General features: G+C 49.9%; 1 protein-coding gene across 6 annotated transcripts in view; it reads right to left on the bottom strand.

Annotated features, from left to right (window-relative positions):
* The window catches only part of SHANK3 (SH3 and multiple ankyrin repeat domains 3), an 857,838-nt gene that overhangs the window by 121,159 nt on the left and 709,891 nt on the right, over positions 1–26,788 (bottom strand). For all 6 annotated transcript variants that reach the window (XR_012642513.1, XR_012642514.1, XM_074976815.1 and 3 more), the window contains exon 16: positions 6,816–6,898. Coding sequence is in view for 4 of the 6 variants with exons in the window: in XM_074976815.1 (XP_074832916.1) it covers positions 6,816–6,898 (83 nt within the window). In the remaining 2 variants the exon portion in view is untranslated. The remainder of the gene's footprint in view (positions 1–6,815; positions 6,899–26,788) is intronic.

Below are 26,788 nucleotides of genomic sequence, written 5' to 3' on the forward strand. Positions count from 1 at the left end.
GTACAAGCGTTTAAGATGACGAATCAATTTCACTCTTCTTCTGTTTATGTGCACCTGCCTTCTTTTCCCCTCTAGAACAGTCTGCTTTTTAAAACTAGCGTGGCCTTCCTTGATTGTGCCATTTAGGCTCTTAAGTGATTTCAACTCTCACTCACATTTTTCTGATTACATTCTTCTTCCTGGCTGATCTGTCTCCTGGTTTCTTTCAGCTTTATGAAATTGGCTGTAAAAGCTCAGAGAGTGTGCGTGTGCGTGTGCATTACAGAAATGACCAAGTAACGATTACTTGCAAATCTACGATTAATTTTTAGTTCTGCGATTAGGTTCTCTTTATCTGTTAAGACAAGGTCTAACCAAGGATTCCCTTATGCTGGCAGCAGCACTCTCTGAGTTAGGAAATTGTTAGCTATAGGCTATGTCTACATTAGAAGCATCTGTCTACAGAAGTTACTGTTGGAAGAGATGTTCCTACAAAACATCTGATGACAGATCACATCTACACATAAAACTGGATTGATCTTTTGATCTACTCTGTCAAGAAAAGGGCCCCTGGAGCTTCAACACAGCTTTTCTGTCAACAGCTTCTGTCAACAAAATACATGGCACCGGATTTTTCAATCCCTGACCCATTCTTTCGAAAGAGTGGGGACTGTATGGATGCTCTCCATCAAAAGAGCGGATCGATCTTTCCCAATCCACTTTTTTGTGTGTGGACGCACTCTTTTCGAAGATCATCTTTTGAAAGATCGCTGTAGTACAGACACAGCCTGAGGGTAAGTCTACACAGCAGCCTTATTTCAAATAAGCTATTCTGAAAGAGCTATTCTGAAATAGTTTATTTTGAAATAACACTGCTACACACAAAATAGCCCTCAGCTAAACAGAGTGTTTACACATAATAGAGCCTATTTCGAAACAGAGTCATTGGATACACTATGGCTTATCTCTAAATAGGTCAAAATAGGTGCTGTTTCTCATGGAATGAGGTTAACCTATTTCAAAATAAGCCAAATGCTATTTTGAAATGATTTTGAAGTAGTGGTTGCAAAGCACAGATGCTAACGAAGTTATTTCAAAATAAGGGCTGTTATTTTGAAATAGCTTTGCTGAGTAGACATACCCAGGGTGTTTTACCAGGCTGGCACCATGAGATTTCCAGCATGTGTCACTCAAATTGAAGTTCAACATGAAAATCATCTGGATATTCTTGGGAGCAGCACATGCCTTGGCAGCGCCCCCCCCCCCCGCCATAACACCTGAAACCCAGCGCTGAGTTCAGCTGGTGCAGAAAGACAGAGGGTCCCAGCATCGCCCCAGCATCTAGGAGCTGCATGTGCTGGGCACAGAGCCGTGGGTTGTTTCATCACCGGCAGTGAACTTGGCTGGCCAGATGAGACTGGGCACCTGGCTAGTGCTTTAGCTGAACACAGTACCATTTTGGCAAGTGGTTCTCCAAAGCCAGTGCCAATGGCACAGTAAGTGGCAGAGAGAAAAGACAGTTACCTGTCCTGTAACTGGTTTTCTTTCAGATGTGTTGCTCATGTCCATCCCAAGTTGGGCATCCTCTATGGCATACTGGGCGAGAGTCCCTACCCAGGACATCTGCAAGATGCCTTCAGCATTCACTGGTTGGGCCCTCTGCTCTACGCCTTCCCTCCTGTATCACTCATGCACCGAACACTATTCAAAATTTGGTATCTACTCAAAAAGGCATCTTGTAGATGTGCTGGATAGGGACTCTGGCCCAGTATGCCATAAAGGATGCCCAACTTCAAATGCACATGAGCAATCACTCGAAGAAGAACTGGGCTTGACAAGCCTCCCTGGGTCAGAAGAGATCTGAGGGTGCCTCCTGGTTACTGTTGGTCTGTACAAAATCTGTAACACAGAGGTGCCTTTGCTTGACTTCTCTCTCATGATTTGTGTTCCTTGTTGCAAAAGGAAAGCTGACAGACACACCACAAACACACAACAAGAGGCCCTAAAAGGGCAGAAGAAGAAAATGAGGGAGGTCATGAATTGAAGTGAACCAATTCTGAGCTCGCTGCACTTTCAGGCATCCCACTTCTCTGCCCTCACGCGATTCAGAACAGGAGGCAGGGAGGTGAGTGGCTCTAATGAACTTTGCTCTCACAGGAAGCTTAGATGAGATGGGAGACTATGCAGACCCCACCTTGAACAGGACAAAGTAATTTTCCTCTGTTAACCCATGGACGCAGTGGTTCTGTGGGAGAGTAGCAGTAACTCTTGCCTGAGGTTAGGGCTATGCTATGAGCTAGAGAGGTGTCTTGCTCACAGGCACATAAGTGTATTTGTGCTCATCGACAAGTGAACATGAATATGAAGAGCAGTGTATTTGCAGTGCCATTGCTTAACCATGCCAAGTACAAACCAGTCTGAGCCTGCTGGGTATCTACTCACCATTGTTAAGATGGGTCTCTGCTGCTGTGGAAGCTACAGGGGACATGCTGCTATTTGTACTTACGCTAGCCCCATAAAAGCATGTGCACACAAGGAAGAGAATCACACCCCTTGCCAGAAGTCTAGACATAGCCTTAGGGACATCTGGAATCTGTCTGTGTCCATCAGCCTCCCAGGCTGGCACTTGGACTAGTACGCAGATGGGAAATAAGCCACAGGTGGTTCACCAGGGTTAGCCCCTGGTGGGCCTCCAGTGCTTTGTTTATCTGTGCTTGCAGCTCTCACTTCCTGGCTCCCATTGGCCACACGAGGCTTTTGTTGGCCACAGATTGTTGTTCCCGCCAATGGGAGCTGTAGTAAGCAGTGTTGCCATCTGGGCTGCCTCCCACAGCTCCCATTGTCTGAAAATGGCAATCCATGGCCAATGGGAGTTGCAAGCAGCCTTACCTGTGAACATACAGGTAAATAGGGAGTCAACAGCCTACCAAGGGCTAACCCTGGTGAACTGCCTCTGTCCTGTGGGCCACTTATTGCCCACCCCTGGACTAGTACCTCCATCTCTGCAGGCATGAGGGGAGTTCTTGACCTCAGCCTAGCATAGGTCGGGGTGTGCAGGAAGAGGTGATGTGCACTTTCTCATCTCCCACCAAGCAGCCCCATCACGAAGATCAGATCTGAGTGTGGCATTTCAGCATCACTTGGATGGCTGAGCCTAAAATGACCTAGGAAACTCTAAAGGTCGCCATGGAAGTTGTGACATCCACAGCAAATGCCCAGAAGAGTTTGAGCTGGTGAGAATGGAACTCACCCAGGGCAATTTATCTCAGTAATTTCAAATCCAGAACAGACAAATCACTAGCTATGCAAAGAACCTCAGGGATATGCCAGAGGGTAGGTGGGACTTAACCTATGACAGCCACAGCATTTATTTCCTTCTAGGACTCATATGCCAAGGGAGACCACACAGAGGGTGGGTGCCCAGAACAGGTGGAGATGAATGAAGTGGGCATGGTCACACCCACTACAGATCTGTTCTACTCCCCTCTGGACAAAGGCTCAAAGACAAATCAGAGCCAAAAGCATGAGCCCAAGGGGTTCAGCTAAGCTCAGGTGTGAGCCCCCATTAAAGAGAGCATGGTGGTGAATTTACCACAGTCCCTCTCACTCCCCTTCTCACAGAGCTCTAGTCACAAGCCAGACCAGGGAATTCCACTGGGACTACAGTTGACTACGGGAATCCTGAAGCTGCTGTTTGAGGACTGAGAGGGCTGTGCTTTGAATGGTTCTACATTGCTAGCCTGCCCACTTCCCACAATAGAAAGTGCTGCTTCGTGCAGTGGTTTGAGCATTGGCCTGCTAAACCCGGGGTTGTGAGTTCAATCCTTGAGGAGGCCAATTGGGGCAAATAGCTATCAGGGATGGTGCTTGGTCCTGCCAAGAGGGAAGGGGACTGGACCAGATGACTTCCCGAGGTCCCTTCCAGTTCTAGGAGATGTCTCTCTCCAATTTAAAAAAAAGACTGTGGCTACTCCCAGCAGCCCCACCAAACACAAGCTGTCACATATCAAACCTGGAGCTTCTTCTACACAAAAGATGAAGAGCACACTGTCGGCGGCCAGTGGGTAAAGGAGAGACAGTCTAATAAAATAAGCCACCTTCATCACCGTAATGCACACCACCACACGATCTGCTGCCATAGATGTATCCAACAGCATCCCTGGGAGGCTGGGAAGGACCCCTGTCTTGCAGCACAAGAGTGAGGCACACAGAGACAGGCCAGGCCCAAAGGCACACGGGGTGTCCGTGGGGCGGAAGGGAAGTTCTAGGGCCTGTCAGGTGTAGGTCAGACTAGGCCTTGGAATCTCTGTGTCATGGTTCCAGACCCCAGGCGAGCACCCTGACTGTGGCACCATCCTCCCCCTCAGGCGCCCCCTGACCTCTGCCGCGGACGCATCGCACTAGCCATACATCTGTGCTTGGGCTTCGTTTGTTTCCCCACAGCTCGTTTGATGCAAGTGCACAGCCTGGCGCTGGACACATACCCAGGAGGGGAGACGGAAAAGAAGAGGAACTCAGCAGCAGCACTAGGAACAGGAAGGAGCGAGACAGTCAGCGACTGGCTCAGCCCAGGATCCCAGCACCCCTCGCACTGAGGACCAGCTGCTTCACAGGAAAGTGAAAAGCCCGTGTAGGGCACAACCTGACCAGTGGGGCTGCTTCTGCCTGCCAGGGGCTGTGGGCTGCCTTCCAGCAAGAGGGCTTAGACCTCATCACATAGCTGGCAAGGGTCCCTTACTTATCTAACTGCTGAGTCTTCGTTAGATAGCCAAGTGCCTGAGGCAGGGCCCAGGCCCACGTGTTTCCATTTGTCTGTCCAGCACCAGCCCAAGGCGTCCCAAATCAATACAATAGCATTATGGCTGCTGCAGGGGAGGGTGGGAGGGGGGCCATACAAGGCCTGGTCTGTGGATGTGTCTGCACAGGCCGTTCTGGGGGGGTTGGAAACACCCTTGGCACTCAGGGTGGTAACGGTGTGTTACATGGGTGGGCCCAGGAAGAGAGGGGCCTTGTTTGCTTTCTACATTCACATAAGAGGTGGGAGAGGGGAGTCGGTTACCCACAACGAAGGCTGCACTCTAGGCTGGGTGCACCAGCACATGGGCAAGGTTTCTGGCACTGGCAAAGGAGAAGGCAGGGATGCCGCAGAGGAAGCAGCGGGGTTTGGCTGTAGTGCCAAGAGGGGGAAGAGGGTGGGAAGGAGAGAGCAGTCAAAGATGACTCCCAAATTAACAGCTTGTGACCAGGGGAGGGTGCTGAGATCCCAAGTGAGCCACAGCCACTCCCACTAATCAGAGACCTTCACCCCACAGCCAGCCCTCAAAGCGGCCTCCAGAGCCATATTCCTCCCCACGGCCTGCCCCCGCAGCAATACAGCCCCCAGAGTCAGCTGGACTCTAAGCCATATTTATACCACAAATCCCACAAACTCTCATTGGCTGCAGAGTCCCACAGCCAAATGGTCATTGTCTAATCTTCCCAGAGTCTGCTTCCCAGCTAGCAGGAGATGCAAAAATACACAAATGCAAACTAGAGGAGAGGACAAGAGAAAGCCTGAGAGACAGGGGAAAACCTGCTCAGTACAGTAGTAAGCTTCCACCACCACAAATGGAGCTGCGAGAAAGGGAGACGCCATGCTGAGTGCTGGGAAGTTTCATGACACAGTTGGCAGACTATCAGAAATGAATGGGATGGACAGCTGGATGGACAGACCAACAGATGCACAAACGTACTGAGAGACACACCCACTTGCACACAAAACCCTCTGTGATACATGGAGATAAAGGCAATCAACGAAGAAATCACTCATGGGGCTCAAACCTAAATCAAACCAATCTCCACCCACAGCAAGGGCTGGAAAAGAGCAGATCTCCTATGCAAAGCTCACAGCCCCTCTCCAACCCTTCCCTACAGGTACCTGTCCGCCTCCTGTGCAGCAGGAGGGACACAGACAGACATCACTGTTGGCTACATCCTCCTACACTGATCTGACCCCGGAATGCACTTCACCGCCGGGTCTGTCCCAGTTTTCAACCTGAGACTGCTGGAAAAATAACCCTCTGTCCTCCGAGTACCCTGCCCTCCGCATGCTCCAGGTTCAGGCTGACACTGGCTGTCCAATGCAAATCTAGGAGCTCACTCACTCTCCATCCCAGAGGTATTCCTTCTGATAACAATTCCTAGTAATCTGAGCCACAGTAGCTACAACGCGGGCCAGATGCACTGGCAGCCTGAGCCAAGGAATTCCCCAGGACAGCCTTTGGGGAGCAGAGGGGTCCCTTTGGCCCCAGCACGGGACACCCTGCTCAGGCAGGGCGGCTACTGTGGAAATAGCACAATGCCACAAGTAGCAGCGTGGGAACAGAGGTACCCCCAGCACAGTTCTCGCCCCACTCCCCCTGCCCCCGCCCAGCCTGGAGTTATGTCCCAACAGCCAAGATGGGGAGCTGGGGCTGCACGCTGGCCCTTCTTGGAGGGACTCGCCATCTATCACGCATGCAGAGCACAGGGCTTGCACACTGTCCACATGCAGTACGCAGAAGGTGTAACCCCTCGGCATGCAGGGCTCTCTGCACAATGCAGCGCGTAGCAGAGAAATACCAGTGTGCAAGATCTACTATGGAATACCGGGGATGGACAATGCACGGCAACAGAGCTAAACTCTAATGCTCCTGGGCACGACCACAAAGGGACGGAGAGTCACGAAGAGCCCAGCTGCAGAGGGGCCCAGAGGCTGGCACTGTGTAACACCAGTGCAGCCAGCCAGAGCAGGGCCCCACAGATATGACGATTTCCCCTCCCAGCCCCAGCCCAGAGCGAAATAAGCCAGCCCTTACCTTTGGCCCCTCGCAAGACAAACCCGAATCCCTCATGCTCCCTCTTCTGCAGCACGGCCGTCTTCTCCTCGATGATGTAGTCACTGGGCAGGAAAGAGCACAAGAGAATGATGCTAGGGTTAGATTTCAGCACCATGCTGCCAGGCACAGGTGGCCTCTCTGCCTTTCACACGGAGACCTCTTCAGAGCAACCATCGCTCTCAGCAAGGAGCTGGGCACAGTCTCTCTCCCTCCCTCGCCCACAGTCAGAACAAAAAGGCGAACGTTCCTTTCCCTCCCTGGGTGGGCAGGGGTCAGCCCTGGCCGTCTGGCTCTCCCTTCTGCCCACGGATCCCCCTCTCAGTCACCTGCATGTGGATGCAGAGAGCTTACTGATCCCACCCTGGGCTTCCCTTTAAATGATGCCCTTAGCATGTAACTGAAGAGCCAGGCGCCTGAGCAGAGGAGGTGCAGGAGGAGGCAGCCAGCCAGCCATCAGGGAGGTTTCTCTCTGTTGAGACTTTCCTGCTGGCTCTGTGAGGAATAAAAATCAGGAGCCTGACAAAAGAAAAGGTGGCTCTTTAGTTAAGTTTCCTGGGAGCAAGAATGACAGAGTTTATCTCCTCATCCTGACGCTTTGAGCTTCTGTTAAAATACCCCCACCCCCGTTGCTATGTAACGATCTGTCATTAAAAAAGAAAAAGGGGGCGGGGGGGCTTCCATGTAATTGTTCTTTCTAACAAAGCTGCTCTCTGTCCTCGATGGCAGCCAGAGGAGAAGAATGAGAAAATATGCAGTGGTCGGGGGGGACGGGGACCAACTGCAAAGCTCTGAACCCACCCAAGTACCAGAGACCCCTGCAGCAGGAAAACGGCAGCACATGTTCGGAGCTGGGGAAGGGGGAAGGGAGAGGGACGGGAAGAGACAAAGATTCTCTCAGCGAACAAGAGCTTAAATGCAGCCCTGTAAATCCCTCCCAGCAGAGCCGCATGTCTGACATAAGAGGGGAATTAATCAGCAATCCAGTGCCTCTCAGCAGCACAGCCAGGGGGTTTTACACACTGACCGGGAAGAGCCTGCCCAGCCAGAAGGATGGGGGAGCCCCAGATCCACAGCCACATGTGTGTGGCCAGTCAGGCTGACACACCTAGAGTGCAGAAACCCAGACCCAGGGTGGAGGCGCTGTGCAGAGCGGTAAACCCCTCAGGGGACACACACACCAGCGGGAGAAGGAAGCATTTCAGACACCTCTAAAGGCACACTGAGCGCGTGCATGCACACTGCAGTAGAAACACCCTCCTTTAACACACCCAGATGCATGCACTGTGCGTGCACGCGCACACGCACACACGCACGCGCACCCATCTCCAAAGCGCTGGATCTGTGTGCTGCTGCCCTCTACTGCCTGGAACGAGGATCACAGCTGATCCGGGAGTGGAGTCATTCCCTTGTGGCTGGTTCACAACCCACTGCCATCACAGCTGCACCGGAGGGCCAGATCTGGGGCGAGATGAGAGCTGCATTTGGGATTGAAAGCGGGAAATGGATCCCAAGAGCTGCTCTTCAAGGTGCACGAGTGGGCACCAAGCTGGTGACATGGCATCTGCCCTGCCACAAGCCACTGCAGACCACTGTTTAAATTAGTAGGGGGCCCTTTGCATTCTGCCCCAAGCGTAGCCGTGCCTGACAGCAGCTTGGGTGTGCCAGTCCCACACCCTTAACAGAGGCGTTCCTGCTAGAAGTGTCACGTACTGCCGAACAGAAGAACTGTACCAGAGGGCAATACAAAGAGATTCAGGAACACCCGTCTTCACTGCCAGTATTGCGGGAAGAGCTGATGAACCCACTAGAGGCTCCAGTATGAACTGACCAGACCTGATTACCCAGGCACCATCTGGCCTGAGATGTGGAGCGCACTTTGCTGGATCACAGAGCTCCTCATGTGGGCAGTCAGGCCCCCAGCAGGCTGTGGATACACTGAGGCTGAGCACAGCCCAGCACGGGCACAAAATCGGCCATGCATCTGAGCCACGAGGTGCAGAAATGGTCAGCAGAGAGCCGTGGATCTGCAGGGCTCTAATACAGAAAACAGCCTGGGTGTGTCTTACACCACATGGCACCTTTTGACTATGCTGATGTGGTTATTTGGGCCTGCCAGGTTTGGCTGCACCACAAAGGAGTTTATCACCTATGAGGGCTGAACCACAAACACAAACTGTAAGCCGGGTGGAGGTGCAAGAGCTTTGCTTTAATCCAGCAGCACATTTCCAGGACATGGACAAACACAGCCAAAATCCAAGGCAAAGGTTTCTAAAGATGAACTGCTGGGAGAGCCAGGAGCACTCGCAACGTTCCGAGTGCTGACACCTTCCTGGGACAGAACGGTGATGCAGCTGCACTAGGTGTGGAAACGTCCTTATCGTCAAAAGGAACGAGCGAAACTAAACAGGCTGGACAAGAGTATCTGTGAGCTGCACCAGTGGAACAGCTGTCTCAGCTCACTGGGGAAACCATCAGGTTGGCGAAGCACAAGTCCCTACATTTGATTCCCTTGCTGTCTGAATGAAGTCAGCAGGAGACTGGAGCGCATGCAAGCGTGCACGCGCGCGCACACACAGAGCGGTGTAGCATGGCTATACAGCTTTGTTAGCCACAGCTCAGGAGGGTGAGCTACTCAAGACGGGTGAAGCCCAGTGTTACGCAGGTGGCCCCAAATTCATGCCAGTGGGATTGTAATCCCACCTGACACCCCCAGCTATTCCATACGATCTATTAGTCGTGGCAGTTCTATTGTCGACTAGTCTGTATATCACTGTGCCCCAGTAGCCCTAGACGTGGCCTTGCGCTTCCATACAGCATGCGGTACAAACACCGCTGCGCTGTCTCTGCCCAAGGAGCTTACAGCCCAAACCAAGAGACACCAGCTGGCTGGCCACAGAGCGACAGCGGAGCCCAAGGAGACGCCTCTGCTGAAGGCGAGTTTGACAGGTGCAGGAGGTGGTGGCTCTGCAGGCATTGCAGGACAGGAGGAAGCAGACAGGCCACAGATCCCACAGTGTAACAACTTCTAGGGGTTTTTCCTCCTGCCTTTGTAAGTTAAGGTGTCACACAGATGACTCCAGTGGCGCAGGCCTCAGCTGTGAGAATCCCCAGTTAGCACCCTGATGATTTACAACAGGACGGGCCTCTACGCACTGAGTGCAGTGCACAGGACACAGCCCCCAGCCTTCGATGACAAACTCACAACGAACGCGCGCCGCAGTGACTGAGGACGGGCGCGTGATGTCAGCTTGCAAACAAATCAGTTGAGGGTGCTGATAAATCCCTGGAGTGCCAGAGAACTCCCCACGCACACACATATCGACCCTCGCGACCTGCCATGAGGCAAGGCAGTGCTGGGAGCCCTGCAGCAGAGAGCAGCATGCACTGGATTCATGAAGCGGACTTCCAAAGTGCAAGGCCAGGTCCCACTGTGCTGTTCTGCCTGCGCTGGTCACCGGGGCTCCCCACGCATGGCACGGGTGTGTCAGGAGTCTCAGAAGCTGTCAGTGGAGTGGGAAGGCAGCCAAGCCTGCCAGGGGAGGGGAGGGGAGGGGATTGCAGAAGAAAGGCACAGGGCAGAGGGCTCAGACCCACAAAGGTGATACAAGCTCCCAGGGAGCTGGGGGTGGGGGGGTGAAGCACCTATTTTCACTGATCCTCACCCCTCTCCTGCAATTCAGCACCTCCGACAGGGCAGCTCTGCCCAGGAAACAACAGAGTAAGACCTGCCCCAGTTACAGCCAACAGTTCTGTGGTTTGGGCTTTCACCTGCACTGTGAAAAATCCCTGCTCCACCTCACAAGCAGCAGGGCCATAAGCCCAGGTCACCCCCATTAGAATCACAAATCCTAGGGCTGGAAGGGACCTCAGGAGGTCATCTACTCCAGACCCCTGCTTCAAGCAGGATCAACCCCCCCTAAGTCATCCCAGCCAGCACCTTGTCCAGGCACGACTTAAAAACCTCAGGGGATGCAGAATCCACCACCTCTCTAGGCAACACATTCCAATGCTTCACCACCCGCCTGGGGAAGTAGTTTTTCCTAATATCCAACCTACACCTCCCCCTCTTCAACTTCAGACCATTACTCCTTGTTCTGCCGTCTGACACCACTGAGAACAGTTTCTCACCCTCCTTTTTAGAGCTCCCCTTCTGGAAGTTGGAGGCTGCTATTAAATCACCTCTAAGTCTTCTCTTCTGTAAACTAAACAAGCCCAAATCCCTCAGCCTCTCCTCATAGGTCTTGTGCTCCAGCCCCTTTATAATTTTTGTTGCCCTCCACTGAACCTGCTCCAGCAAATCCACATCCTTTTTATACTGGGGGGCCCAAAACTGGACACAATATTCCAGATGTGGCCTCACCAGTGCCGATTAGAGGGGAATAACCACTTCTCTAGATCTGCTCAAAATGCTCCTCCTAATGCACCCTCGTACGCCGTTAGCCTTCTTGGCTACAGGGGCCCACCGTTTACTCACATCCAGCCTTTCATCCACCATAACCGCTAGGCTCCTTTCCACTGTATTGCTGCTGAGCCAGTCAGTCCCCAGCCTGTAACAATGCTTGGGATTCTTCTGGCCCTAGGCGAGTGCTGATCCCCAGACTGGGGATGTTAGGGCAGGTCTCACTCCGTGTCACCGGGGAAGCTGGTCCACATGGTGTGACTAACTGACTAGCGGGTGGGTCTGACCACTGTCTCCCACTTCCCTGGGGAGGGCCCTGGCTGTGAGCTATTGGGTGCTCACACACAGAGCTAGCGCCCGCATTCCCAACTGGCTCTGCAGTGGGGTAGATGTGCAGTGAGAACACCGACTGAATCAAGTCCCACAGGCAGCATGGGAGGAGTGCCTAGCTTGGAAATCCTGCCAGAGTGCAGGCACGAGTGTGAGCTCCCCCAGCATGTTAGCTGTGCAACAGCATTGGGATTAGGTCGCCAGGACTTGGCTGAATTGCTGAGCAGCTCTGAACAGAGGTGACCGGTGTGTGGGTCCTGGGAGGGGGACCACTGGCCATGTGCCCTGCCCCATCCGTGCCCTCCGGCTGTTCCTTGCCCCTGCTCCACCCTGCCTGCCACTTCTGGTGATTGTGGGGTGGCCCCCACCTCTCCTGGAGTGGCACGGCTTGAAAGCAGTGTGAGCTAGGAAGCATGCCCTGCTCTGGGGGTGTCACTGCAGGGGAGGGGCAGAACTATCCCTGCACTCATCAGAAGTGGTATGACGCCGATGGTGAGTGTGTGGGGGGTGAGGGAGGACACTGCTGGGGTGCACGTGCCCCCGTGCATCCCCACACATCACCTATCGCTCCAAACAGCTGTGAATTAAAAAGGATCCTCTCTGGAAAGAAGGAAACATTCTTTGTGTATCTATCTATCCTCCCTTGACTCGTGAGATGAGTCCTGTGACTATACAGTTAAAAGCAACGGTAATACACCTATGCAGAAAGGCAAAAATGGCAATGGTGGTTTCCAAGCCACTGAGAACTTGGAAGAAAATGACCTTACGTGTTTATGGCTCAACATCCTAACAGAACGTGCAGAAGATGAGATTTTAGTCAGTGTCTGCTCACCACCCGCCCTCCACCCAAAGTTCAGTAGGGAACAGAACGACCACTGCCCTAAGTACCTCTCTACAACAGGTGGGTGGAATGATAGCTCAGTGGTTTGAGCATTAGCCTGCTAAACCCAGGGCTGTGAGTTCAACCTTTCAGTGAGCCATTTAGGATCTACGGCAAACAGGAGGAAGGTGCTTCATCCTGCCAAGAGGGCAAGGGACTGGACAAGATGACCCCCTGAGGTCCCTTCCAGCTCTGAGGTGGGTGGGTGGGGTAGAGGAAGCAGTTTGAGCACTGGGGATTTCAGTCTGAGTGACATATGCTGGAATTCCTACATGACAGGTGACAATTTCCAAACTCACAAAGTAGAGCTGCTAACTGGGAATTCTTTATTAGGAACTGATCACAGAGCTAAAATTAACAGCAACAAGGTACAAGTGATCACGACTTGTTCACATCTACAATGCTGAAGCAGAATGAAGTCCATGCCTTCCTGCAGGGAGGCGTTTGTAGGCCCACGGCCTGAAGTTTACCCAGCCAGCCCCAGGGGGTACGTGTGGCCAATTCCTGTACAACAGGCTGGACTTCCCAAAGCAGAGTCATTGTTATTCTGCTGCTGTGGAAGCAGCTCACTTACACTGACTCATCAGAAGAACGAACCTCTGGTCCTGCTCAAATGAGTCATGATGTTGCTTGAGTGAGGGGCTGAGGAGTCATTAACCTTCACTGTGCTGAAAGCCCTCAGTGCAGAGGGCAGCCAGGGCCTGGGCATGACACCACCATGCTGCTTGTGCCAAAGAAGCCAACTTCTGGAGCAAAGATTCTCTTTCTCCTGGGATCTGTGACAGCCTCAATGCACAGTCTGCTGGATTGTACATCCAAGGCAGTACAGCAGCACACAGGACAGCTCAGCCACGAGCCCAGTAACTCAGCAAAACCCAGCGGCATGAACTTCCACAGAGGCTTCTCAGAGCCATCCCACATGCAGCCAAGGCGTCAGGGTGCAGATGGCTGGAGACAGTGGTTCCAAGTGTTGGAGGGTTCCTGCACTCAGTGCTTTCATGGACGCAATCCAGTGTTCCCACAGCACCACCAAGAACACTGAAACTTCAATTAACTTTGGAGGTGTCGGCTTGCAACAAGAAATGCCGACCCCTTTGAGGCAACCACAGCAGGTGATCTACTCCTGGAAAGCTGGGTCTGTATCTGCAGACAGGCGACTTTAATACAGCGTATCTTTCAGGCAAACATAACAGAGTACTTGTAGGGAGCTGCAGGCTGGACTGCATACGGTGCTCAGGGGAATCTGAAGCACAGACCCATAAGGCTAGATGGGGCAGCATGGGCCCTCTGCCAAGAGGCAGGGTTTGTGGTGTCTAAAAGCACTGGTAAGATGTACGTTGGCAGCAGGGAGGCCCGACAGCAGCGTACACCAGGCTCACCTTGAAGGCCAAGGGTGCAGCAATGCTGCTGCTCTGGAAGAGGTAGTGGAGGGGGCGTTGGTTACCAGGCCTCTTCCCCATGTGGGTGTTGCTGGGAAACGGCAGGCGCCTGTGGAGAGAGGGGACTTCAGGAAGGAAGTGTGCAGGGTGCAGCATGAGGGAAGGCACCAGGATGGCAGCAGCAGAAGGAAATGAAAGCGATGAGGGATGTGCCCGGCAGGTGTTAGGCAGGGTTGGAGGTGCACAGGGCTCGGAGGAGGAGGTCACACAGTGGGCTAGGGGGAGTGGCTAGGAAGGCTGGTCTGGCACTGCTGGGAACTGCACGGCCCGCCCCGGCTTGCGTGACCATGACATGAGGCATGTGGGGTCACCCCACGCAGGGGATGCCATTATCGAATGCGCCACACTGTCCCCGCCAGCCTGATCTCGCACACTGCAGACAGCTGAGGTCAGGGCAGCAGGGACGTAGGGGCCACGCTGTTCACCACTGCGTCACCCCGCTGGTACTGGACAGCACCACAGCCAGTTTTGTCCCAGCACTAAGTTGGGGCAAGTCAGCCAGAAAGAGGCCTGGCCAGTATAACACAGGCCAAGTGGCCTTCCCAGGCATACTGCCGGCTGGCTCAGCTACTGAGAGAGTCAGGATGGACTCAGAATCCTGCGGCTGGAAGGGACCCCAGGAAATCGTCTAGTTCAGCCACCTGCCCAAAGCAGGATCCACCCCCACTAAATCATCCCAGCCAGGACTCCGTCAAGCAGGGCTGGGAAGTCCAGAGGGAGGGAGAGACTAGAGAGAAGGCAGGAGTCTCCTGCCGGTGAAAGATCTCACAGGGTCCAGGGCACACCTCAAGGTGGGGGACAGCCCTGAGGCAGGGCCTACTGTTGTGTCTACAGCAGTGATAGGATGTACATTGGCAGCAGGGAGGCCTGACAGGGAGGAAGAGGGAGTTTCTCAAGAGATGCACCAGAGCTACTGGGGAAGGGAGGCACTGATGGAATCAGAGCGAGAGAGGAAACCAAGACAACAGCGAGCTCTGCAGAGGCCAGAAGAAGATGCCAAGAATCAGAGGACGTGACTGGAGCCCAAGGGGTGGAGAAGCTATCGATGAGGCCATCTGCGTTGCAATTTCAATGGACCTTCCGTTACATGAGAAGAGGAGTGAGCTGTTTTGGGCCTTGGCCAGAAGGCCACACCACAGGAGACCCAGAGAGGGACAGCCCATGCTGGGGTAAAGAGGGGGCTTGGGGAAGCAGACTCCGGCTGTGCTGCTTCCAGTGCGGGCGCGAGAGGCGGTGCGTGTGATGCCTTACAGGAAGCAGGGTGGGATTCAGTGAGGGGAGCGATGGAGTCTCATCAGCGGGGCAGCAACAAGGGAGGAGGTTTTCCTAATATTCATCCCAGGGCATGTTACACTGCCCCCAGTCAAACTCCACCAGGCGTCCCGGAACAAGCCTCGGGGCAGGGCAGCCAGGGAGAGGCTCCTCTGGGTGAAGCTGGGTGACTGACTTGGCATTGGATATTGTCCCTGACAGTTATGGAAACCACAGGCAGGACCATCTCTGTTTAATACTAGCAAGGATATTTTGTAACCAAATCTCTGTGACAAAGGGAACAGATTCCTTCAACCAGCTCAAGCGTGTGTACATAAACATGTGCATGTAATTTTACAAATAGCTAAGAAAGGAAAGACCTAGTGGCTACAGTAGCTGCGTCTGATATATGGGCAATCACAGATGTGATGGAAACTTATGCGAGTGCTAGTCACATTTCATTCAGTCTAAGGGAGTCTACACAGCAGCTTTTTCCTGGAATAAGCTATTCCAGACGAGCTATTCTGAAATACCTTGTTTTGAAATAATACTCCTATACACAAAAATACATTTCAGAACAGAAGGCAGCTATTTCGAAATACACTGTCTACACACACAGAGCCTATTTTGAAATACAGCCATTGGACACACTATGGCTTATTTTGAAATCGGCTCTATTCCCTGTCTACACAGATGCTATTTTGCAACAGCTATTTCAAAATTATTTTGCAATAGCAGCTGCACTGTGTAGACACTAGGTTAACTATTTCAAAATAACAGCTGCCCTTTTGAAATAACTTTGCTGTGTAGACCTTCCAAACTGAGGAGTCAATCAGGTACTCTGTTTAGTAAGAGCTGAGACAACAGAAGCCACTGCTCAAGGCCCACATAGTAGCATGATAGAGATTGAGTAGAAGCTGAGCCATGTGGTCCAAGTGGTTGCCTTGGAACTGATTCAAAATGCAGCACATTCATTTGGTTGCAGCTGAGTGTGCATGAAAGAAAGCAGAAAGTGAGCAAAGAGCCAGACACACCCAGGTAGCACGGCTCTGGGAGAAAGCCAAGAGAACAAGCAGAGTACTAGCTGGAGATGAGACTTGGAAATTGTGAGCAAGGAAACTGTCCCCTGTGGTTTGCATCTTTTTTGTAAATAAACAAGATGGCACCAAAGGAATGCCTGACTTTGTCATCAACGTCTCCTTCTAATGGAAACCACCAGGCAAGGAGCCAAATATTGACACACTGCTGAGACCAAGCAATGACTGTAGTATGGAAAACCCATATATAATAGGCATGTATACAGCCCAGTTTTGACATACCACAATTTCCATTTAGTGACCTATTTTGCTGTTGCATGCACTATAGTTATATAGAGCTCTCATGTGACACGGAACTGTCCACTCAGGCCGGGCAATTGAAAAGAAGGCAGGTGTATATAAACAGAAGAAGAGTGAAATTGATTCATTGTCTTAAACGCTTGTACTCCGAGTGGAGCGTAGGTTATCTACAAGTCTCCTCCGCTTCATTCTGGCTCAGGACAAAACTTCCAGATGACTCCAGGAGTGCCCCAGTTGTTGTCCTTCAGTCTCAGTAGATCTTCTCCATGTTGTCCGAGGTCTTCCTCTTTCCTCTGAGTTCCATGTGAGAGCTCCACGGACTATGCTGGATGATGGTTTTGTGAAAGTGTGGCCTAGCCATCCCCACTTTCCTCTTTTGATTTGAACGTCAAGTGGTTCTTCTCCTGCTCTGTCTGAAGGCTCCTCATTTGTGACAGTCTTGCAATTTGATGTGAAGGATGTACCTCAGGCATCTGTTTATGAATGTCTGTAGCTTGTGATATGAAGACTTTTTAGTACGCCAGGTCTCACATCCATACAACAGCACACTCTTCACATCTGGGTTGAAGATCCACAGTTTTGTCTTTGCAGATATTATTTGTGAGCTCCATATGGGATGGAAAGTCTTGAATGCAGCTGTTGCTTTTCCTATCCTGGTACTGATGTCCTTATCTGTTCCTCCATCTCTGCCCATAATACTCCCCAAGTAGGTGAACTGCTCCACATCTTCCAGGTCATCCCCTCCCAGTGTGATGGTGGAGTTGTTGGACTGGTTGAGCCTCACTGTCTTGGTTTTTCCCTTGTTAATGCCCAGTCCACTCACAGAGGCTGTTTTGTCCAGTGTTGTGACCTTTTCTTTCATGTGTTCATGTTGGTGTGAAAGGAGGGCAACGTCATCAGCAAAATCAACGTCCTCTAGCCGTTTGAAGTGCCCAGTGAATGCCTCGTTGACAGCCATCTGCTGTCCTGCTCATAATCCAGTCCATTGTGATCAAGAACAGGAAAAGTGACAATAGGCACCTTTGTCACACTCCCAACAATACGCTGAAGGGTTCTGTCAAGACACCATTGTGAACAGTCTGGCATGTCGAGGGTTTGTACGTTGAATGGATCAGGTTAGTCATTTTGGATAGGATGCTGAGGTGTTACAGCAGTTTCCACAAAGTGTCCCTATCAACGCTGACAAAGGCGTTCTCATTATGTACGGTGGGGCGGGGGAGTTCCACTTGAGTGACTGTTCTGTGATCACTCTGACAGTTGATATTTGGTCAGTATAGGATCTCTCCCTTCGGAAGCTGGCCGGTTCTTCCCTGAGCTGTCTATCGATTTCTGTCTTCATTCTCGCCAAGAGAACCCTACTGAACACTTTCCCTGGACTAGACGGAAACACGATGCCTCTCCAATTCCTGCATTCTTTCAGGTTACCCTTTTTTGGAAGCTTGATAAGGCAGCCATGTTTCCAGTCTTGTGGGATCTCCTCAGTGTCCCAAATTTTCCCAAATAAAGTATACCTCATGTTGACTTATGTCTCACTACCTGCTTTGATTCTGTGGGGATGTTGTCTGGACCAGGTGCTTTTCCGCTTTTCACGTGGGCAATGGTTTTTCTGATTTCTCCTTTTGTAAGTCTGCTGCTGTTAATTTGCAGGTGGTAATTTGGGAGGTTCCATGTGGGCTGCGTGGTTCATTAGCTCTTCAAAGTGTTCCTTCCATCTACTGAGCTGCTCACTTGGGTTTGTTAGCACACACCCTCCTCATCCTGCACTGGCTTATCCACTGTATGCCATCACCCAGCTAGCTTCCATGTGGTGTTATAGAGCTCTTTCAAGTTTCTCCATCCTGCAGCTTGTTCGGCTTGTTGTGCAAGGTTTCCTACAAAGTTCTACTTGTCCCGTTTTACAATCTTTTTAACTTCTTTGTCTGCTTCCTAATACAGTCTCTGATTCTACCTTGGCTGCTCTTGTTTTGCTATTGTTGACTGCTGTTTTTCTGTCCTTTCGTTCCTTCATTTTTCTCAGAATTTCTGCTATAATACATTCTTTGTGACACCTTGTCCTCTTTCCCAATGTTTTATTGCAGGTCTCTCTCCAGGCTGTTTTGGTGTGTTCCCAAATTTGTTCCATGGTAGCATCTTTTGGGATGAGGTTAGACAGATGTGCACATCTATCGGACAGTTCCACTTGGAAACCGGCTCTTGTCTCAAATCCTTCAGCTGCTTCCTGCTGAATCTCAGTCCCAGCTCAGACACTTTTGTGGTGGACCTCCGGAGCTTGAACCTGAGTTTTATCATGACCAAATGGTGATGTTAACCTATATCTGCTCCTCTGTTAGTGAGGGCATCCTGCATCGATCTTCTGAAAGAACTGCTGATACAGATGTGATCAATGTGGTTTTCTGACTGGTGGTCCAGTGAAACCCACGTGATCTTATGGATCATTTTGTTTGGAAAAACCACTATCATCTATCACCAATCTGTTGAAGGAACAAAAGTCACTAAAGTGCTCTACATTTTCATTCATGTTGCCTAGGCCTTCTTTTCTCATGGTTTGTTCTCTGTCCGTATTTATGCCCGCAATTTTTATATTTAACTCCGCCATGAAGCCACTGAGAGTTCCATGCCAGGAAGGCACCTAAGGAATGGACAAGATCTGTGCTAGTGACAATACCCAAGAAAGGAAATACACTGGAGTGCAAGAACTACAGAACGATTGCCCTAACGAGTCATCTAGGTAAGGTGCTGATGATGACACTGACTGAGACATTAAGATCGCAGATAGAAGAACATAAAGCAGGCGAGCAAGCAGGGTTCAGAAAAGACAGAAGTACCATCCAGCAGATATTGGCACTAAGACTGATAGCAGAGAAAGTTCGACAAAAGAACAAAAATGTATACATGTGCTTCTTCGATTTTCAAAAGGCATTTGACAGTATAGATCAGAAAGTGACTTGGGCGGTGTTGGAGTCATACAGAGTGGATAGCAGAATGATACGGTTGTTGAAAGATGTCAGTGATAATGCGGAGGCAGCGGTGAGAACATGCGGGGAGTTGGGAAGTTGGTTTAAAACAAGAAGAGGTATGAGACAAGGAGATCCAATATCGCCACGTATCTTCATTGCACATCTGGAGAGAGCGATGGACTAGATCAAGGAAGAGGTAGTAGGGATATCTGTGCACGGGAAAAGAATTAACAACTTGAGGTTCGCGGATGATATAGTTATCATTGAGGAAGATGAGGAGAAGCTAGCGAGAACGGTGTGGGTGTTAAACGAAGAAGGGAAGCGATACAGACTGATTATGAACATTGATAAAACAAAAACAATGGTATTTGGAGATAAGGAAATAGGAAGGAAGATCAGCGTCAATGGTATTGAACTAGAAAACGTAGAGAAGTTCACATATCTGGGGAGCCACATAATGTATGATCTAGACTGTAAGAAGGAAAGGGAGACTAGAATAGCGAAAGCAAGAGCGAGTTTGAAGGCGATGGATAAGATCTGGAAAAGCAAAGCAATTAGCTTAAGAATGAAGCTGGGCATCTTGAAAACGTGTGTATTCAGCAGCACGTTGTACGGATGTGAGATATGGGTGATAACGAAAGATTCGAAAAGAAGAATATTGGCATTCGAAAGGAGTTGTTATAGAAAGATTCCGAGAATAGGATGGATGCAGAAGGTCACCAGTGAGGAATTATGTTGGAAGATACAGCTGAAAGACAACCTGCTGCAGAAGGTTACAAAACGGAAGTGGCAACTATTTGGGCATATTTGCAGAATGATGAATGAAAAAATCAAGACCCTGGTATTTGCCATAATGGATGGTTTGAATAGGAGAGGCAGACCCCACAGAGAATGGATAGATGATGTAGTAGATTGGTGTGGAGCCAGTCTACAGAAACTAAGCCACTCTGCATTGGACAGGGAAAGCTGGAAGGAAATAGTGAGAGAGGCATCAGACACCAATGGGCGCTGAGCCCACAGTTATTGATGATGATGATGAATTTTTGTATTGAAGTTGCCCATCAAAATCAAGATATCTTCCTTTGCTTTCTGGTTCACCACACTTTGTACTTTCTGAGAGAAGTCTGTTTTACATTCCTCTGCTGCTTCATCGGTTGGTGCATAACATTGTACAACTAGTAGCTTTCGCACTTTGGTGTAGAATCTGGCTGTGATGATGCATGATGATACTGCTGTCCACACCATTAAAGCACCAGATGACTCACTTGATAACATAAAGCCCACACCTTCTGCATGCGGTGCACCCTCTTCTTCACACCCTGAAAAGATGACGGTTTCACCTGTTGCCAGGCGTAGTTGCCCAGATTGTGTCCATCTCAGCTCACACAAGTCCAAAACTGCAAGCTTGTACCATTTTCTCTCTGCTGCAATCTGTGCTGTCTTCCCTGTTTGATACATGGCCTGCACATTCCATGTACCAAACTGGGTGGTTGTCCTGGGTGAGAGAAGAGTCATCTGTGGAGAAGTTTCCTTTTGGTTTCCCTGCCATGCTTCATACTCAATCTGAGCAGATTGTCAACGCCTCCCAAAACTTATGATAAGAGAGAGACAGCTGTGTTAGTATATATACCATAAAAACTGATATCCCTAAACTTACGTATTTGTAGGTTTCTTTGTAGATGTTTTTGTAACTTTTGTTTTTTCTTATGGATAGAGTGGTTAACCCTAAGCCAACCTCTTTTACCTCAGGGAGAGGTGATCCAAATTTGTCTGGTCTCCACCCCTTTGACCTGTCCAGTTTGGGTGACCCTTCCAGGAGCTGTAGCTCCCACTGGCACAGGTCTCTGGGTCCTTGAGACACACAAGCCATCTCTTCACAACCAGGAATTGACCATGAGGTAGCACGCAGAACCTAGAAAATATCAGTACTACCATAAACTCATCAAAGTAACTACATTCCTCAACCACCAACTCAACCACCTTCAGCAATCTACCTTATTCATATTTTTCACAGAATCACAGAACCCCAGGGCTTGAAGAGACTTCAGGAGGTCATCGAGTCCAGCCTCCTGCCCAAAACAGGATCAACCCTAACTAAAGGAGTATGGCAGAAAGGGATCTAGGGGTTATAGTGGACCACAGGTTAAATATGAGTCAATAGTGTGATGATGCTGCAAAAAAACCAAACATGACTCTGGGATGCATTAACAGGTGTGTTGTGAACAAGACACGAGAAGTCATTCTTCTGCTCTACTCTGCACTGGTTAAGCCTCAGCTGGAGTATTGTGTCCAGTTCTGGGCACCACAGTTCAAGAAAGATGTGGAGAAATTGGAAAGGGTCCAGAAAAGAGCAACAAGAATGATCAAAGGTCTAGAGAACATGACCTATGAAGAAAGGCTGAAAGAATTGGGCTTGTTTAGTTTGGAAAAAAGAAGATTCAGGGGGGACATGATAGCGGTTTTCAGGTATCTAAAAGGGTGTCATAAGGAGGAGGGAGAAAATTTGTTCTTCTTGGCCTCTGAGGATAGAACAAGAGGCAATGGGCTTAAACTACAGCAAGGGAGGTTTAGGTTGGACATTAGGAAAAAGTTCCTAACTGTCAGGGTGGTCAAACACTGGAATAAATTGCCTAGGGATGTTGTGGACTCTCCATCACCGGAGATATTTAAGAACAGGTTAGATAGATGTCTATCAGGGATGGTCTAGACAGTACTTGGTCCTGCCATGAGGGCAGCGGGCTGGACTCAATGACCTCTCAAGGTCCAGTCCTGGCATTCCATAATTCTATGATTAAATCATCCTAGCCAGGACTTTGTCAAGCTGGGATTTAAAAACCTCTAGGGATGGAGATTCCACCACCTCTCTAGGTAATGCATTCCAGTGCTTCAACACCTTCCTAGTGAAACTGTTTGTCCCTAACATCCAACTTAGACCTCCTCCACTAGAACTTGAATCCATTACTTCTTGTTCTGCCATCTGTCACTACTGAGAACAGCCTCTCTCCATCCTCTTTAGAACCCCAATTATCTACTTTTTAAAGTAAATAAAAACACATTAATGTACTAGTTTTTCATGTCTGTGAACATAACCCTATTTTTCCCATTTAGTCTTCAGTTTATATAACACACAGTTTTCTAGGAACATAACTATTGTCTTATAGAAGGGTTTACTGCATGCACAACTCCACTCCAGCAAACAGCTCTGCTCTGATTTCTTATTACTACCTCCATCTCCCTTGCTCCCCTATGTACATTCACAGGAGCCCTAGCCCCAACTCCGGGTATCTCTTCTAAAATCTTAAAAGCACAACTACATCCAAGTTACGCTAGCAACTGACCCTCACCCCTTGTACATATGATAAGGGTAAGGTAGAATAAGATTTACAACTCTTTTTATTTTTACAAACAAACTGTATTTGCTGTGAATCGTGTAATACAAATAGTTTATTTATATTTTAACCATTCATATCATATATAATCAATTATTTCAAATATAGTTAAAGCTATGTAGCAAATGGTAAAAGCATCATGAGAAGTTTACATATAGTTTTTTCCTGGATATATATTAAAAAATTAATAGAAAGTGACAAGGAAAAACAAAGAGAAGTTTAACGGATCATTTGATTACTGCCTATAAGCACCTAGAAAGAGAACAAATATTTAATAATAGATTCTTCAAACCAGCAGAGAGAATTATAGCATGAGACAGTGGCTGGATGCTGAAGGTAGATAAATTAAGACAGGAAAGAATGCAAACATTTTTCAAGGTGGCAGTACTAATCACTGGAATTATTTACCTAGGTTAGTGGTGGATTCTCCAGCACTTGTAACATTTAACTCAAGAGTGGATGTTTTCCCAAAAGCTCTGCCCTAGGGATAATGTTGGAGAAGTTCCCTGGCCAGTGTCACAGAGGAGGTCACAGCAGATGACCACTGTGGTCCCTATGAAGATTAAGAGACTCCAGTGCAAATGCTTGTGCTGACTGCAGGTACAGCAGGCTGGTACAAGGCAAGAAACAAACTGTACAGGGTAGATCCCTGCCACTCATGGCTTTGTAGGTCAAAATCCACCATTCAAACTCCACCCAGAATTCAACATGCAGACACTGCAGACTTTGGAGCACTGGCAGGATGTGTCCACACCCAGACCAAGTGCTGCCAGAATGAGCTGCTGCTTCTTCTGTGCTGGAGTTCATCTCTGAGTGGCTTTAAATGTAGGTGCTTGAGGTGACCATTGCAACAGTCCCATCTGGAGGTGGCAGGGACCATGGTCATGAAGGCACGTTCTTCCAAAACTCCTGCTGCAGCCTCAGGAGAAGACAGGATCAGGCCATCCTGGCCACTGCTCTGGAGTGATCACTTAAAAGCAGCCAGGATCACAGCTGCCTTTGTTTCCTTCACACACTACAGTAAACTCTCTTTTAACCGGTATTCAATCAACGGTATTCAGTCAGATACCCAGCACTGCCAGCGGGTTCTATCCTGGTGCCTAGGGTTCCTCTTCCAGCGGGCTGTGCTGTTCACAGGCAGCGAAGGGATCCAAGCCATTGAGAAGGGCCTGGCACTAGGACGTGGCTGGGGAGCCAAGACAAAACTGCTGCACTGCCCCTTGCCATCCCTCCCTGGGCTGTGGAGGCTCCAGGGCTGCTGGGCAACTGGGTATGGGAGAGCATCTCTCCTCTACAGCTCAGCCCCTAGTCCTGCGTGGTACCTCTGGCCAGGCACTGAGATGCTGGGGGCTGTGGATCACAGGCGGGGAGTGCCGTGTACAGGTGGCCGGAGCATGGGGCGTCCTCCATGCCCCCTCCTCCCCATGCGGCAGCACGAGCTGGGGCCTGAGCTGCTGAGCCCCAGCTGGGAGTGTGGAGTGGGCTGCATGAGCAGAAGCAGCACTCTGGGGACCAGGCTGCTGAGGGCTCCGGGGAGGGGAACACTGCTGTAGTGCATCCCCACTGTCGGAGAACTGGTAGGAAGGGATCCCTCTCGATTCTCTGCAATATTTTCATGTCTGGCAGCCTCCTGGTCCCAGGGCTGCCAGACAGAGAGCTTACTGTAATACCCCTGTACTTTTCTTCCCTCTGCCCCCATGCCTGGAATGACTCCCCCATTGTAGAGCACCAGCTGCTCAACTTCCACAGAGACTAAAACCTACAACGAGCTAGTATGGGCCGTTACGTATCCTTTACTAAGGGCCTTGCCACACGGAGACAGGCCATGACAAACTGGGTATGTGCATATAGCACACATGCCTGCTGTGCACTGACCACTCCTAAGGTACCTGCTGTCACACAGGAAGCCTTGGGCAGTGCTCTGGGGCCTACAACTGCTTGAAACATTTGGTGTGTGTTACTTACCAAGCAGCAGGCGATTCCACTACCGATCTACACCCTAGGCTTCCAAACAGCCACAGTAAAGGAACCCCAGACCTCTCAGTGCATTAGGTGGTATCTCTTTAGAGCATGGGTGTCCAACCTTTTGGCCTGCCTGGGCTGCATTGAGTGAAGAGGAATTGTCTTGGGCCGCATATAAAATATATAATATAGTTAATGTATATAAATCACATAATAATGTTAAAAGTTTACGATCTTGTGGGGCCGCATTACTAGCTGTCCAGGGCCGCATGCGGCCTGCGGGCCGCGGGTTGGACACGCCTGCTTTAGAGCATACGCATCTTGGGACAATCCTCCACCTTGCACAATGATGAAAGCAAAGCTGGTTCTCAACAGAGTTCTAGCTAGATGGGGCCTATGTAAAAGTTCCCCTTTCATAGCCATTGAACATGCTCCCTGGGCACATCACTCACACCATCTGACTGCAGGGACGAGGGCATATTTTGACCACTTTTACTCCTCTTGGTCCTGCCAGACCAACACAACTTAGACAGGGAGCTAGAGTTGACCTTACCAAATGCAACATTGAGAGAATTAGTAGCTAAATTTTGCTGGCAGAATCTTTATCTGTTGCTCAACTGTCACTAAGTAAATGGTTATTTAACTGGCCTGCTCGCTAGAACTGAAGATAAAGTGGCTGGCAGAGGTGTGACTGCCCACAAACCAAAGGCACACCTTGCTGGTGTAGATACCACCACCTTCCTCCAGCGTATGTTTCTGCTATACACCCAAACTGAGCAGACACCATCTCTAATGCTGACGAATATCAGAGGGGGAGCCGTGTTAGTCTGTACAAGCAAAAACAATGAGAAGTCCTGTGGCACCTTACAGACTTACAGACAGTTTGGAGCATGAGCTTTCATGGGCAAAGACCCATTTCATCAGATGCAACTGACAGTGTGCGTCTTTGCCCACGATAGCTTATGCTCCAATACATTTTAGTCTATAAGGTGCCACAGGACTTCTCGCCATCTGTAATCCTGACATCCATCTTGAATGGCTTCTGCACTAGGCTCTGCAGTTGAATGGCCTCAGGACAGCATCTGGTCCAGCCCCCTGCGCTGAAGCAGAACCATAACCCTAGCCCATCCCTGACAGGTGCTTCTCGAGCCTGCTCATAAAAATCCAGTGATTCCTGCCTTGAAAGAGCTTAATGACCCCTGTACTGTGCACATGGAAATAAGCAGAATTCCTCTGGCCCAGCAGCAACCTCAGATGAAATGTGCACAGGAAAGCAGCTTTGTGTGGGAGTCTCTTCCTCACAGTAGTTTTAGTAGGGATTGGATGGGTTAGGTTAAGCAGCGGCTCGTAGCTATTTTCATAGAGAGAAATACTCCTGTAATGAACATGCTCAACAGGGTCGGGAGCTACACGTGTGCTTGCTGTTGCTCCGGAAGTTATCACAAGTCTGTGTTGGTTCAGTGGAAGAACTGCAGCCCGTTGACTTTCAGAACTGCAGTGCTGGCTGAGCCTGGTGTGAATGCTCTCCCATGTCACCGCACTGTTCACAAAGATGCTGCAGTGGACCACTTGCATAAAAATATCTTGGCGGGTATTTGGTGAGGTGTTTAAAAATAAATGGAAGACCCTTGGAACAGGAGTGTCTTGTGTTAATCACACACAGGGCACGCTGTGTCATAGCGCAGTTGAAGGGGAACATAAATCTCTTCCATGGGACTGCAGGTGACCGACTGTCCTGTGAGAGGGGGGCACCATGAAGGCTGCTGTGTGGGACATTCTGTGTCTTTGTTCAGTGTTTTGAACTCCTTTATTTCTCTGAGTGGCTGACTCCACTGCAAGAGAGAAGGAGTGCATCCAAAGAAACGATCAGGTATGGAAATATGCTGAATAGCTTCTACGGCATCTCTGCGGCAAGCCAGCTACAGGTCCATTGCTAGATGCCAATGACAACGTTCTAAAGCGTGACACAGAAAGGGCAGAAATGATCAAGTGATATTTCCGTTCTGTG

This window comes from Carettochelys insculpta, chromosome 1 (assembly GCF_033958435.1).
Source record: "Carettochelys insculpta isolate YL-2023 chromosome 1, ASM3395843v1, whole genome shotgun sequence".
NCBI classification, from domain to species: Eukaryota; Metazoa; Chordata; order Testudines; family Carettochelyidae; genus Carettochelys; species Carettochelys insculpta.